General features: G+C 42.4%; 1 protein-coding gene across 4 annotated transcripts in view; it reads right to left on the reverse strand.

Moving 5' to 3' along the window:
* LARP7 (La ribonucleoprotein 7, transcriptional regulator) overlaps nucleotides 1–11,464 on the reverse strand; it is a 29,168-nt gene that overhangs the window by 11,934 nt on the left and 5,770 nt on the right. The window contains exons 1-8 of one of the 4 annotated variants that reach the window (XM_054295657.1): nucleotides 10,386–10,546; nucleotides 6,808–7,016; nucleotides 5,759–5,859; nucleotides 5,568–5,651; nucleotides 2,718–2,882; nucleotides 2,125–2,233; nucleotides 1,267–1,641; nucleotides 594–723 (exon numbers count right to left, since the gene is read on the reverse strand). In XM_054295657.1, the coding sequence (XP_054151632.1) occupies nucleotides 594–723; nucleotides 1,267–1,641; nucleotides 2,125–2,233; nucleotides 2,718–2,882; nucleotides 5,568–5,651; nucleotides 5,759–5,859; nucleotides 6,808–7,015 (1,172 nt within the window). In that variant the 5' untranslated portion in view covers nucleotide 7,016; nucleotides 10,386–10,546. Of the gene's footprint in view, nucleotides 1–593; nucleotides 724–1,266; nucleotides 1,642–2,124; nucleotides 2,234–2,717; nucleotides 2,883–5,567; nucleotides 5,652–5,758; nucleotides 5,860–6,807; nucleotides 7,017–10,050; nucleotides 10,153–10,385; nucleotides 10,547–11,464 lie in introns of those variants that run through there. The other 3 variants (XM_054295656.1, XM_054295655.1, XM_054295659.1) reach the window with 3 other exon arrangements.

Raw genomic sequence — 11,464 nt, forward strand, 5'->3', positions numbered from 1 at the left:
GTTGGCAGAACTCTACACGTCAAGCTATGAAAATTCAACCTGGTGTTTTAGTTTTCTTGCTACAGGCTAATACTGTTGCTAATATGCAACTCTGTTGTATAAAAATTGGAATTGCACTTTAGCAATGGTGATGGACTGTCAGACATACTAAGACTTCAGGAATAAATAACATTAAAGGTTTGAAATATGGTGAATTAAAGTTTTAAGCAATAAAAACTTCAGTAAAGTTAACAAAACGTGGTTTAAATTTTCTGCAAGTGACTGAACAGTGCATACTACAGAAAACATATACATTCTAACATTTCACAAACATTAAAAATGTGGTACCACAAGTCAATATTTACAATATCCTCGAGGTATATATATAAACAGCATTAACTGTTTAAACACTGAGGAGGATCAACATAAAACGAGATTAAAACCTGTGGGTTTATTTCATAGTTACAGTCGGTGTGACAAGAATCAAAAATTTGGGGATTTTGTTCTCATTTAGGAGGTCTCTTAATCACGCCAGCCACGCATTTCCCTAGTACTGCCATTAAGGAAAAATTAATCATTGGTAACACAGAGAAGGGGTTATTTATTTCACCTACTTGGAGAGTACCCTGAGGGGAATGACTTCTTCCTCCATTTTGTGTCTCTCTTTGTGTTTTTTCTTGTGTTTCCTTTTAGATTTGGAAAGGGATGTGTCTTTTTTGTCTTTGTCTTCTTCGGCAGAAACTTCTATATTAAAACAGGTCAAATGAAAAAAAACTTATTTGAACACGGATAGCTAAACATTTTATTACAATAAAATCACATGCACTATCTACTGCTCCTTTGTATTAACTGCTCCTGGTCCATTTAATGGAATACCCAAGTTTACTTTACTTCCTCACACCAAATCTCATTTCACTGCAGCTCTTCTTATCTCATGCAACAAATGCTTTCCCTTTTGTATTCTAATTTATTTATCTAGATTCCAGGGCTGTGTCATTTGCCCAGGCTGTTTAACCAATACTTTACAGTTCTATTGATATGAACTTCTTTGAACTATTTTGATTTCTGATTAGATTTCCCTACTTTAGTGTACAAAGTTCTTCCTCATTCCCTGTGCAGCTCCTCTCCTTGCAGTGGCTCCTAACAAGGTTTAATTTGAACTGCAGAGAACACTGATGTGCCCAAGCTGATCTAATGCTTCCACTTTGTCATTCATAAGGGATTTCTGTAATTTCATTTCATTCTTGCATAGAAATTATGATAATTAAGAGCGGCAAGAATTTTTACCATTGGAATCTTTTGGAACTTCTGTTGTTTCTTCTTTTATTGTTTCAACTTCATCTTTTTCAGCAGTTTTCTTGACTTTTGGAGCTGATGTCTCACCATCTCCTGAGGTGGCTCTTTTTCTCTTTCCTGGCCTGCTTTCCCAGGTTACCTCGGAGCTCTCTGTTCTGTCCCATTTCCTCTTTTCCTTTTTGGAGGGCTGCTTGGGGGGCTCAGTTCCCTCCATCTCAGAACACTCTGAGGGGGTTCTGTGCCTTTTAGACTTGGGTGCTGCCTCTGTTCTGTTGTTAGTGTTGGATTCCTTTGGCTCTGCAGCTGCCTGTGCATTGCTCTCTTTCTTGATTTTAGATTTCTTCTTTTTCTTCTTTTTCTTCTCTTCTGGAATAAAAACAAAACGTTTAAAACTGCCCATGATACAACAATAGATTAGATTAGATTAGATTAGTCTGATCTAATTTTTTTTATTTTCACCTAACAGTTGCTGGTATAATAAAGAATTGGTGATAATCATGAGGAATATTAATGTGATTTATCATCAGTCTTAGAAAAAAGAAGGAGGGTGTCTGAAGTATGGGAAATTGTATTACAACACCAGAAATGAGAGAAAATTAGGTTTTAGTGATGAAGTTGCAACATAAATCTGGGATACTGGTATGTAAATTACAGTAGATTTTTCATACTTCAGCCCATGCTGGCCAAACACAGCAAGATGAATTGTTTTTATGAAAAGCTTTTAAAACACACGAAATTAAACTGCATTAACACAGCAGGTGAGAATTTTCTCTTCAGAAACTGAGGCACAAAACTGACCCAAGAAACTGAATAACACTTCCTTGATCCCAATAATTTAGCACCACTTACCTACTACAGTGGTGTCACTTGAATTCAGTGTAGGAACTGGTTTATTCTTTACTGTTTTGGGGAAAATCCCAGGTTTCCGTGGTGCTTCTTCTGGTGGATTATTCAAAAACTAACACAAGGAAATTGAGAACCACAAAATCATACTTTCTTTGAAGAGTCTGCATCCAAGTTAAAGTTAAGACCAACAATCTTTATCACACTTCAATATATAAATAATTTCAAATCACATTTCAATACAGAAAATTAGGTATGATCGTGCTTGCTTGATGAAATTTAAACATCTTTTTTTTTTTTGTTCACAGACATCTCTTTCTGTAAAAGATGCCAAGAGCAGCCAACCAAATTACTTCCCAAAAAAACCCCAAAAAAACGCCATATTTGAAAGTTGTCAGGTTATTAATAGAATTAAATCTTTAAAGAATTGTAGGTCTGGGAGCAGGAAAGAAGAGCTAACTCCTGTTAAGTGAAGCTTTTAAATGATGATATTTTGGGAATTTCTCTAAGATTCAGTGGGTGACCTAGTAAAGAGCACAGCGTTCATACCTCAGTGTGTCACCAGGAACAATGGCAGCAGCAGAGGCAGCAGCACTCACCTCAATGGCTTTCTCTGCTTGTTCTTTAGTCTCAAATTCAACAAAAGCAAAGCCCTTTGGATCCCCAGTGCTCCTGTACCGGGGGATACTGACGTAAACGACATTGCCACACTTCCCAAACACCCGCTCAATCCAGCTGTGATTGACGTTCTTGGGAAGCAGCTCCTAAAGGAGAAAAAAAAATTGAAGTTTGATATCAAAACGTTGAGAGGCAAAGTATCCAGGCAGCAAAAAATGACCTGAGAACAGATCTCTGAGCATTCATATTCTATAACAAATACATTATATATTTCATTTACATGTTTCTCTTCTTCACATGACAGATAGCAAGAGCTCACCCGCAGCTGGACTTTGCAACACAAAATCTCTTGGTAAATTTCAAACCTTGGAGGAAATACCAGACTGGCTTGTCTCAAACTACCCTCTGCAAAGCACAAGTTAATTTTTTTAATTGGTGGTAAAGCAGGAAGGTATCACAGAAAGAATTCCTGCAGGCCAGTAAAGAATCACTACTGATAAAATTTTTACCAGGAGCCAATATTTTCAAGTTTAATCCATCAGATGAGCAGAACCTTTTTCAGCAGCTTCTTGGATGACAAAATAGTCTGATTTTTACTTCTATAAAGTCCTTAATATAGCAACACGTTTTAGCAGCTTGCAGACAGGGTGTCTGAGTTCAGCATTTCCCCTCCCCAGCCACACAGAAATCGTGTCACACCAACATCTCACTAGACCCAACAGAACTCTTTAAATTCCCACTCTCAAACTCATTCCTAAACTACAACAGAGTTGGCACTATTTCATTTCTTTTTCACAAGTTACTGCACTAAAAGGTTCTCCTTGTAGGGAAACACTTATCACATTCAGATTTTCTTTTTTCATAAACTTTGCCATCCTCAGAAAAACATTTTATTACAGTTTGGCTTTAAATTGAAAAGCCAGTTACTTCAAGTTTTTTCCAAGTTTTAATAGTATAATAGTATGTGGTAAAGCATACAAAAAAGCAATACCTGGGCTACTTCTACTCTCCCCATTTCCACATACCAGTTATTTACAAAACATTTGGTCACACTCTTGAACTTTTTATGGACAATGTCACTCAAAACTTCAAATATCTTATCTAAAAATGATATAGACAATGCATTTCAGAGTTCTAAGCAGTCCCTGTAATCAAGCCAGGAAAATATTATGTCTGGCACATTGTATTTAAAAAAAACAAAAGCCAACCACCTTTCCCGGGCTTTTGTTAAGGAAGGAATCATCGGAGCAGATCAGCTCCTCCTTATCTGGATGGGCTGGCATTCTGGCCATGATTGTTGTGTATGCTCATCACAGAAAACTCAGTGCTGTCTGGAAAATACTAACTCAGCTGCTAACAGCTACAGGTACACAGCAAAAATTGTGCCTGTCATAAAAAGCAAATAGAGACAAAGCAAATAGAGACAAAGCAAATCCCACAGTGGCCTCAAATCTGGTAAATAAAATTGCCCAGGGTTTAAATAAGCAAAAGCTCAACCACCAGATTTCTTTCCAATCCACCACTCAGCTGGCTCCACAATGTAAGAGCATTTCACTCAGAGGGGGCCGAAATACCAAGGTGAGATGCAGACTTATCCCATCAGCACAAGCCATTTTCATTTAAATTAAGCAGTCCTGCCAGTATCAAGGTGTGCTATTAGGAGGATAGTTAAAATTTTTCAGGTACAGTCTGCCTTGAAAAGAATGGTGTTTGTGTGTGTACACAAGCAGAGGCACTTACAGTAACAGATCATATAAAGAGATAATGCTGTTTAAAGTACCCTGATAAACTTGGGAATGCAGCTAGATCCTGTTTGACCAAGCTAATCTAGTTGTTATTAGAAAGCTTCAACTACATTAATGTAATTAGCAAGTATTTCTTAATACCACTGGTGCTCCTCTAACCACTGGGCATTTAAAAAGCCTAGTGAACACAGCAATAGCTCAGTGCAAGGAAATTGCACCTTTCCAGCCTGGGAAGCAGCACTTGGCTTGGCATTCAAAACCATTTAAGCTGGCATTAGAAATCCCTGCACCAAACAAAGCCCTTCCTTGCCACTGCCACTCTCAGTTCTTGCTCACCTGCCAATGCTGAATTAATTTGTTTTACCTGTGCTGCACTGTGAAAAATGCATATTTTATGATTGGCTTTTTGCAAATACTAAAATGAATATTATATGTGTTGTGTTAGAAATGTAATGCTGTATTAATTCTCTTAAGTACGGTGTTAAATATAGTTTTAGGTTATAAAAATTGTTAAAATAGAAACGATGCTATGTAGGATGCTCTGTTTAACAGAAAGGGCTTGCAGTGAGATAGCAGCCACAGAACACCTAAATCTTTCAGAGAAGAAGAATTTATTGCCCTCTTATCAGCAGAAACGAACTTCTTCCTGCCTCGAAGGCGCTGTTAGGATCAGAAGGAAGAAGTTGACGATGACCAGACAGAATCCTGTGTTTGAATGGAATTTATGCATCATGGATGAAGTGTATGAATATGCAACAGGCTGTTGCTTTTAAGAGTTCATCCTCTGTTCAGGGGTGTCCTGTTTCGGGCTTGTGATGCCCAGAAAAAGGTACCCGGATGTCCGTAACTCTTTGTCTCTACTGTCTCATATTGTCTTAATTCAATTTGTCCAAATTATTATTACTCTAATTGTATTACTATTTTTATAACCATTTTATTACTAATAAACTTTTAAAATTTAAAAAAACAAGTGATTGGCGTTTTTCACATGCACAATGAGCAGCAGCCAAGGAAAATCCTGATGCACAAACAGAGTTTCCATAGTTAGGAACAAAGGGACAGGGACACACACAAGGCCAGCCTCACCACATAGACTGTCCGACTGTCCACGTCCGTGGGGCACTCGCCCAGGGGCTGCCGCCTCCTGATCCTGGTTCCTTCCAAATCCAGCTGAAAGCAGGGAGAAAGAAGGATTTTCCATGAGATTATTGCTGACTTCAGCACCCCAGCAGAACTCTCCCAGCACCAGCAAATGCAAAGGGTGAGGTGTCCAATACCTCTACAACAGATGAACTTTTAACTGCCCGAGCGATCAGCTTCCCGTCAGTAGTCAATTTTTTCATCTTGTTGAAAGAAACAAGAAGTGATATGTCAACATCTAGGGGAAAAAAAAGTGTAATTATGAAATCAGGTGACGTGTTCTACTCCACTTGTTTTCATGTGAAATTTAGCTTTCTTCTGTGCTAACCACTATCAAAGGAATTTTTTTTCTTTTACCTCTCCACTGATAACTGCAGGTTTTGAAAAGAAAGGAAGAAAATGTCCTTTTCAGATGTAGTTTTACAGCACAAAAAACAATTTGCATTGAAAATATGCCTCTCCTTTGAGTACTCATCGAGTATTTAACATTGTGCTGCCAACACAGAGGCCCTGCTTGCACCTCAGTTTTAACCAGTCATGCTGCTAAAACCTGGACAGAAAATTATGTAGCACTAGTCTTAATAAAAATTTACACATGCCTAGTATCTCTAGAAAATGCAGAGTGATTTTTACCTCTTTATTACTTCAGTAATTATTTAAGAGGGCCCTTAGAAAAGCTCAACCAACCACAAAAAATCGTCTGAAGAGACTCACAGTAACCCTAGAAACAAATACACAAGTACTCACCAAACCTGTAGACAGAAAATTAACAAAATTCCTATGCTTAACAACATATTCGAGTGACATTTTAATTTCTGCATCTATCTACCCTGCAAGACAAGTTCAGTACCTCTGAGGGCAAAATTACTCTTGTTTCATGTCTTGTTCTTAAAATTATGTAAGAATGGACACTGAAAATCAGGTCTCCCAAACAGTCATTTCTGCCCTGGCAGATGTCTTTGACCTAGGGTTGACAGGACAGGAGGAGAGCAAGAGCAAATAAATTTTTTTAAATCTAGTACAGGTTCTCCCTCCTGGGCTGCTGATGCTGATTCCCAGCATGGAACTCCTGCCTTTCCCAGGAGAAGACACACACCTCAAAATAACCTGTCACTGGTGCCAACAACACAGGGAAGGACAAAGTGAAACTCAAGTGTTTACTGAAATATACTGAAAATAAACTTACACCCATCTCTGGACTTCTCTATTTGTTCTCGAAGAAATCTGTCTTTGTGGAGATTGACATCACCAAACCAGAAATCCACTTGCTTGGCTATATCTGCCAGCACCTGCTTAACCCTTGACCTCTTCTTCTTCTCTCTTTCCTTCTTCTGCTCAGTGCTTTCTTCTTCCATGGCTTTGTCTCTCTCTGTTTCAGTCTCCATTCCTGTCATTCTGCCAAATGAGACATCAATATCATTTTAAAAACACAAAAGGGTTTTTTTCAAGGAGTAAATGTTCTGGTTTAATCTTCTGCCCTGTCATCAGAAAAGTAAGTTACTTGCCAAAAAGAGTCTACAATAACTGAAGCTGAAAAGCAGGTAATTTCCCTCCTCATGAACATGCCTTTCTAAGAATTGAAAAAAGATACACAATTTTTTCTCCACTCCCCTTAACTCACACTACAAACCACTAGAAAGATCACACACAAAACCCAGGAGCACTTCACACTTCAGAGCTAACCTTGTATTAGCCTGGATCGTGGCAGATCTGGTAACAGTAAGGCTGGTTTTACAAAACTCTCTTTATTATGTCAAAAATGCAAACCACTCACTCCAGCAGCTGCCAAAGCCCTGCCCAAGAGCAGTAGGTCAATAAAGTGTCCCCAATGGCAACCCCGGGTCTGTCACAACTCCAGAACAGGCCCCTGGAGAATAAACCCTACCTAGAACCAAGTGACTTGCTATACAGATTCATCTTGAAAAACATAAACCCGTTTTATTGCACCGATTCATCTCTTTTGTTCGTGTTTCAATTCGCTGTAGCTGAGACCTGCCAGTCACGACTTCAGTACCTCATTTCACTCCGGCAAAACAATGCAGCGCTGCCAGAAGCAGACAGCTTTTGAAAAATTAAATTACCACAAAAATTAAAGCCATTAATGTCGCAATCACCATATGAAAGACTTCAGCAGCAGAGAGGGAAACACAGCACAGCCATCAGAGAGGAAGCCCACCTCAGGATGGCAAAATGGAAATGGCCCCCAAATTCTTGTGCAAATGAGGCTTCCTCAGCCGGAGATCAGCTTCTCCCCCGCTGGGAGCTGCCGGCTCCAGACAGTGAAAGGTCAGCAGTCCCCTTGCAAAGATAAGCCAGGTAAAACGCTCAGCAAGTTCAAGCTCCACTCCAGGCCTACAGCAGCGTTTTTAGATTAATAACCAGCAGGCAGCACCTTTAGTAACCGGCTGAGGGCTGCACTGAGGCGCCTCACAAATATAAAATGTCACTATGGGCTGTCTGTCCTGCCTGAACAGCATGGAGGGACCACACCACCACCTCAGTGTGGCCCAGGACAGCACAGCTTTGTTTCAAAAAGCATTCTGAGTCACTCAGCTCGGGGACTTCCTTCCCAGAACAGGGAAAAGCAGCTGCAAGCTGCACTCCAGGCTTTCCTCTCACTTTGCGCTTTACAAACGAAGCTTTGAGGAAAGCACTTCAAGCTGCTCCCGAGTCAGAGCAAATATCAATGATTAACAGGTACATAAAACCCCAGTAATTAATTCAGCAATGCCCACGTGCCCGGGTGTAAGGCAGCCCGTGTTCCTCTCATGCCAACTCTCACACTACCAGCACTACTGTGACAAACAAATTAAAATCAGAGCAAAGCAAAAGCAGGGGCAAAACCTCACACTGATAAAGCAAAGAATATTCTCCCCAAAAGAAATAAAATCGCAGTGCCTCTGTGTGCCAGAGTGAAACCAGAAAAGAGGGGACAATTAAACAGGAGGAAGGAACTTCAGGAAGGCGAAGATAAGACATAATAAAAAACCAACAAATAAACAACACAGCTGCACACTCATCTATAGACTCGATAAAAACTAAAGATTTCAGTGCTAACCTACACACAACCCCAGTTTCTATTATTATCAACATCTGGAAAACAGAATAAAATTCAACTGTAATACAAGGCCTGGAGGAAACAGGGTGCAGATATAAAATATAATTTATTCTTTTAAGCACGGATGCAAATGTTTGTTTGCCTCGGGTATTTTAAAAATTAAAATGGGGCAAGAGGGGATGAGGGAAAAAAAAGAGGAATTCAAAATAATTTGTGTACTATGAAAATGTTTTTGTGGAGTCACGGGCAACCCTAGGTATGTACTGCAGAATAAATGCAAGTATTCAGCAAACCTGAAACTACTTAGAAAGACACATCCTGAAACATTTGACACCAATACAGACACAGGCAGAGCTGCAGGCTGAAGTTCCTGCCCTGCCCTGAAACGTCTCTCTATGCAAAGTGAGGTAACAAAGGACAGGAGTTATTACATGGGGGCCAGCAAAAATTTCTTAACCTAAAACCAGAAAAACTTCTACTTTTCCCCTCCCATTTTACAGAATGAAACCAATGCATTATTTTAATCTGCAGTTTTAAGGCATTCCATGGATTTCATGGAAACTGGTGTGCCCACAGGCAGAAAAGGCTTAGCTTCCACTTGACAGTGATGAGTGTTAAAGCTGTTCCCACACCTAGAGAGATCCCTGGGTGCTGGTTGTGCCCTTCCCTCTGGCACCTCAGGAGGGGCAAAGTGGATTTATTCCTGTTCAAGACTGGACGTGGGACTTAGTGCCGTGGTCTGGGTGACAAGGTGGGGATCGGCCAAAGGTTGCACTTAATCTCAGAGGTCGTTTCTGTAGTAGCCAGCACCAGACTCTGATTGGGTGGATTCACGTGTACAACACCAAAAGGACAGCCCAATTTCTTCACAGTATCTCACCCTCAAGAAACACAAGTGAATTTTAAGAACTTATTACTGGTTCTTCCCTGTGGTGGACAACCAGGTGATTAGGCAACTGAACAGGCAGCAGAGCTGCTGGAGGTAAACAGAAGAAATAAGACCATGGAAGCAGAGTGGAGGTGGTTACAAAAACCAAGCGTTCTGCGGCCCAGGTAGCTGCTGCTTTAGACCAAAACCACTGAAAATCTATGGGAAAACTTCACCTTATTTACTCCTCAAGTAAGGGACAGACCACAATGTGAAATAGATTTTTCTAGCTGTGGCTTATGCTGAGAAGCCTGAGCACCACACACTTACCAACGACCAGGTACCGACCACTGCAAGTGTAACTGCTGAAGGGAGTTACAGATTTTACCGACACAACACTTAAAAAAACAAGCACAGACTAACTCTGAGGGGCCCAAAGCCCCCTCAGCACGAGTTCCTCATTTCACCAGGCGCCAAGACACGACACCACGCACAAGAGTCACCTGCGCATCACTTGCGGGCAGAACCACCTCAGCGCCCGGGGGCAGTGGCCAGCCCTCAGGAAGGCGCCCCACAGGTCGGGATCAGCGGGCACCGGGAGAGGAGGATGCCGGGGGCGGGCACAGCGCGGCTCAGGGCTCCATTGCGGTGACCTGAGGGGCCCCACGGGCCCGCCCCGCCCCGGCCCTGAGGGGAGCGCGCGGGGGCGTGAGGAGGTGGGGGGGGAGCTCCGCGCGCGGGCGGGCGGCGGGAACGGCGCTGAGGGGCCCACAGCGCCCCCTGTCAGCGCCGCCACCGCTGCACCCGGCCAACCCACAGCCCCTCCCCGGCCGCTGACCTGCTGCTGCTGCTGCTGCTGCCGCCACACCGGCTCGGCTCCGCCCGGCCCGTCCGCGGCTCCGGCTCTGCCTCCGTCCCCGCCGCTCCCGGCGCGAGACGCGCAGCGCGCTCCCCGGCTTTCCAAGGGAAAAAAAAATAATAAATAAAAAAAAAGCCCCGCGGCGGCGCCCGCGCGTGCGCAGCTGCGTCGGGGACGCGCCGGGCTCTGGGCGCACGTGACTTCCTCCCGGCGGGGCGGCGCGGGCGTGGTGACGTCACGCGGGCGCGGCGGCGGGAAGTTCGTAAAGGCGGCGGTGCCGGCGCTGCCATCCCCGTCCCGCTCCCGGTGCCCGAGCCCGAGCCCGTGCCGGAGCCGCTGGGTAGGAGCGGGGCGGCCGCTCGGCACACCGGGAGGGGTGGCGGGCTGCGGGCCCTCGGGGCATCCCGCTGGGAGGATGGTGTGGAGTGCGTCCCTTTGGCTGTGTGGAGGCAGCGCCGGTGACAGCGGCCGGTCCCGCTGCCCGCGGCGTTCGTTCCTCGGGAGCTCCCCGAGGGCTCGCGTCTGTCCGGCTGCTCTGAGAACTCAGGGAATAAAACTCTGTCCTCAAACCGGGTCCAAGGATTGCCACCTTGTGAAGCACCCAAGGAGGTGGCAACCATAAGGAACAGCGCGAATCTTTCCCCTGTCCGTCATATAAACTGCTCCTCTCCCATCCAAAGTATATGTATCATGTTATATATTGATATATCAATATTAAACATAATATATTTATATTAAAATATTAAATCAGAATTACATCTAAATATTATATATAATAAACATTAATTCTAAATATTTAATGTAATATTTATATATGTATTATATATAATCTACTTAAGTATTAATTCTAAATATTTATATTTATATATAACATTTATTTAATATTTACATAAGTATATAATATACTTAAATATTAATTCCAAATATTCATAGATTAAAAATAGATCTAAAATGTACTTTAAAATATCTCATGGTCTAACTTCAAATATGCAAAGAGGTTTGGCTCCACGGGAAGTCAGTTATTTTGTGCATGAGCAATTCCACACCTGGGACAAAAT

This window comes from Melozone crissalis, unplaced genomic scaffold (assembly GCF_028551555.1).
Source record: "Melozone crissalis strain CALT ecotype California unplaced genomic scaffold, PUWL_Pcris_2 ptg000006l_1, whole genome shotgun sequence".
Taxonomy (NCBI): domain Eukaryota; kingdom Metazoa; phylum Chordata; class Aves; order Passeriformes; family Passerellidae; genus Melozone; species Melozone crissalis.